General features: G+C 44.8%; 1 protein-coding gene across 1 annotated transcript in view; it reads right to left on the reverse strand.

Moving 5' to 3' along the window:
- Positions 1-1,361, reverse strand: part of LARS2 (leucyl-tRNA synthetase 2) — an 85,146-nt gene that overhangs the window by 70,730 nt on the left and 13,055 nt on the right. The window contains exons 4-5 of the mRNA XM_015412265.1: positions 1,085-1,176; positions 2-59 (exon numbers count right to left, since the gene is read on the reverse strand). Of these exons, the coding sequence (XP_015267751.1) occupies positions 2-59; positions 1,085-1,176 (150 nt within the window). The remainder of the gene's footprint in view (position 1; positions 60-1,084; positions 1,177-1,361) is intronic.

A 1,361-nucleotide genomic window follows, 5' to 3' on the forward strand; every position in this document is an offset into this window, starting at 1 on the left:
GATCCCAGCTAAAAGACAGGTTTAGTGCATCAAGCTGCTTTCTCATGTGTTGAATATTACTGCAGAAGAAAACAAAATCCATTTTAGTTAAGGGGAAACTAACAGCTCAAAGAATCACTGGCCCTCAGTGCTCCATTTGCCCCATTCGCTTCTGACTTGAGCTGCCCTTGCTTTGCCTTCACTGGCCCCTCCCATCTGCCACGCTGCTCTATCCATCATTCACATTGCATCAGTTATTTGCAAGACTGCTATACTTTCTGAACCCCAATCTGGACCAGTGTTCCCTCTAAGATGAATTAGTGTGAGCTAGCTCACCGTTTTTTAGCCTCCGGCTCACACGTTTTTGTCTATGCTCAGGAAGGAGGGCTCCAGAGAGCCAACTAATCTATGCAGTAGCCCGATCACTCGCTCACAACTTTAAGGCCAGTAGCTCACAAAGCAGAGATTTTGCTCACAAGAATTCACAGCTTAGAGGGGGCATCGATCTGGACTACAAAGTATCTCGGGTCACATAGCTTTGTCCCCGTGCCAGGCATACCATCTTTCATTTAAATCTTTCATTTCTAGTGTAATGATGGGAAAGATCTATAAATACATAAATACTTGGGTTGGTTCGCCAAGGGATAATATTTGCTGCATGGTACAATCCTAAACAGAATTATATTCTTCTAAAACCACTGACTTCAAGGGGTGAGAGTAGACCCGGCCTCCAGACAACAGGTCTATCAGGTCTAGCCAACAGGTCTACCAACAGAGTGGCCCTCTGGAGGCCAGGTCTACCGCCCTGAGCCCAAGTCTACCAGCTCGGGCCTCCCCTCTTAGAAGGATGTCTGTTTAGGACTGTCAGTGGGAATGTTCCATCTAGGAGAAAGCATACAGCAGTACATGCTGAAAACAGGGGAAATGTCCACAAACCTAGGTTTAAAGCAAGGCATGTTTGCAATAATGTAACAGTAAATAAATATGCAGTCCTCCATGGAATGAAAGGAAACTGAAATGGTGAAGGAGCAAGAAAGGGCAATCAAAGCACCATCTCTTGCCTCAGCACTGTTAACTGTGTTCAATAGCTAGAAAAATGAAACACCTCTGTGTCCAGTTTGCTGGATGCAATCCATGCTCGACTGCTGCATTCTCTGCAGGTAATCCAAACGCATCCCATCCCATTGGATTGATGACCTGTAGCACAATGATTTTTAAAGAAAATGTCATCCTTTGTCACTTTCCGGAATTGATTTAACTACAGCTTCAGGGCTCGAAATAATGAAGTGTCGTTCACAATTCAGCATTTTTTCACTCTTTCACTGAATTGTCCAAACTGCTACAATTTGGCTCCAAGCAATATGTAGGGAGGGGTTGGGGGG

This window comes from Gekko japonicus, unplaced genomic scaffold (assembly GCF_001447785.1).
Source record: "Gekko japonicus isolate JY-2015 unplaced genomic scaffold, Gekko_japonicus_V1.1 scaffold747, whole genome shotgun sequence".
Taxonomy (NCBI): domain Eukaryota; kingdom Metazoa; phylum Chordata; class Lepidosauria; order Squamata; family Gekkonidae; genus Gekko; species Gekko japonicus.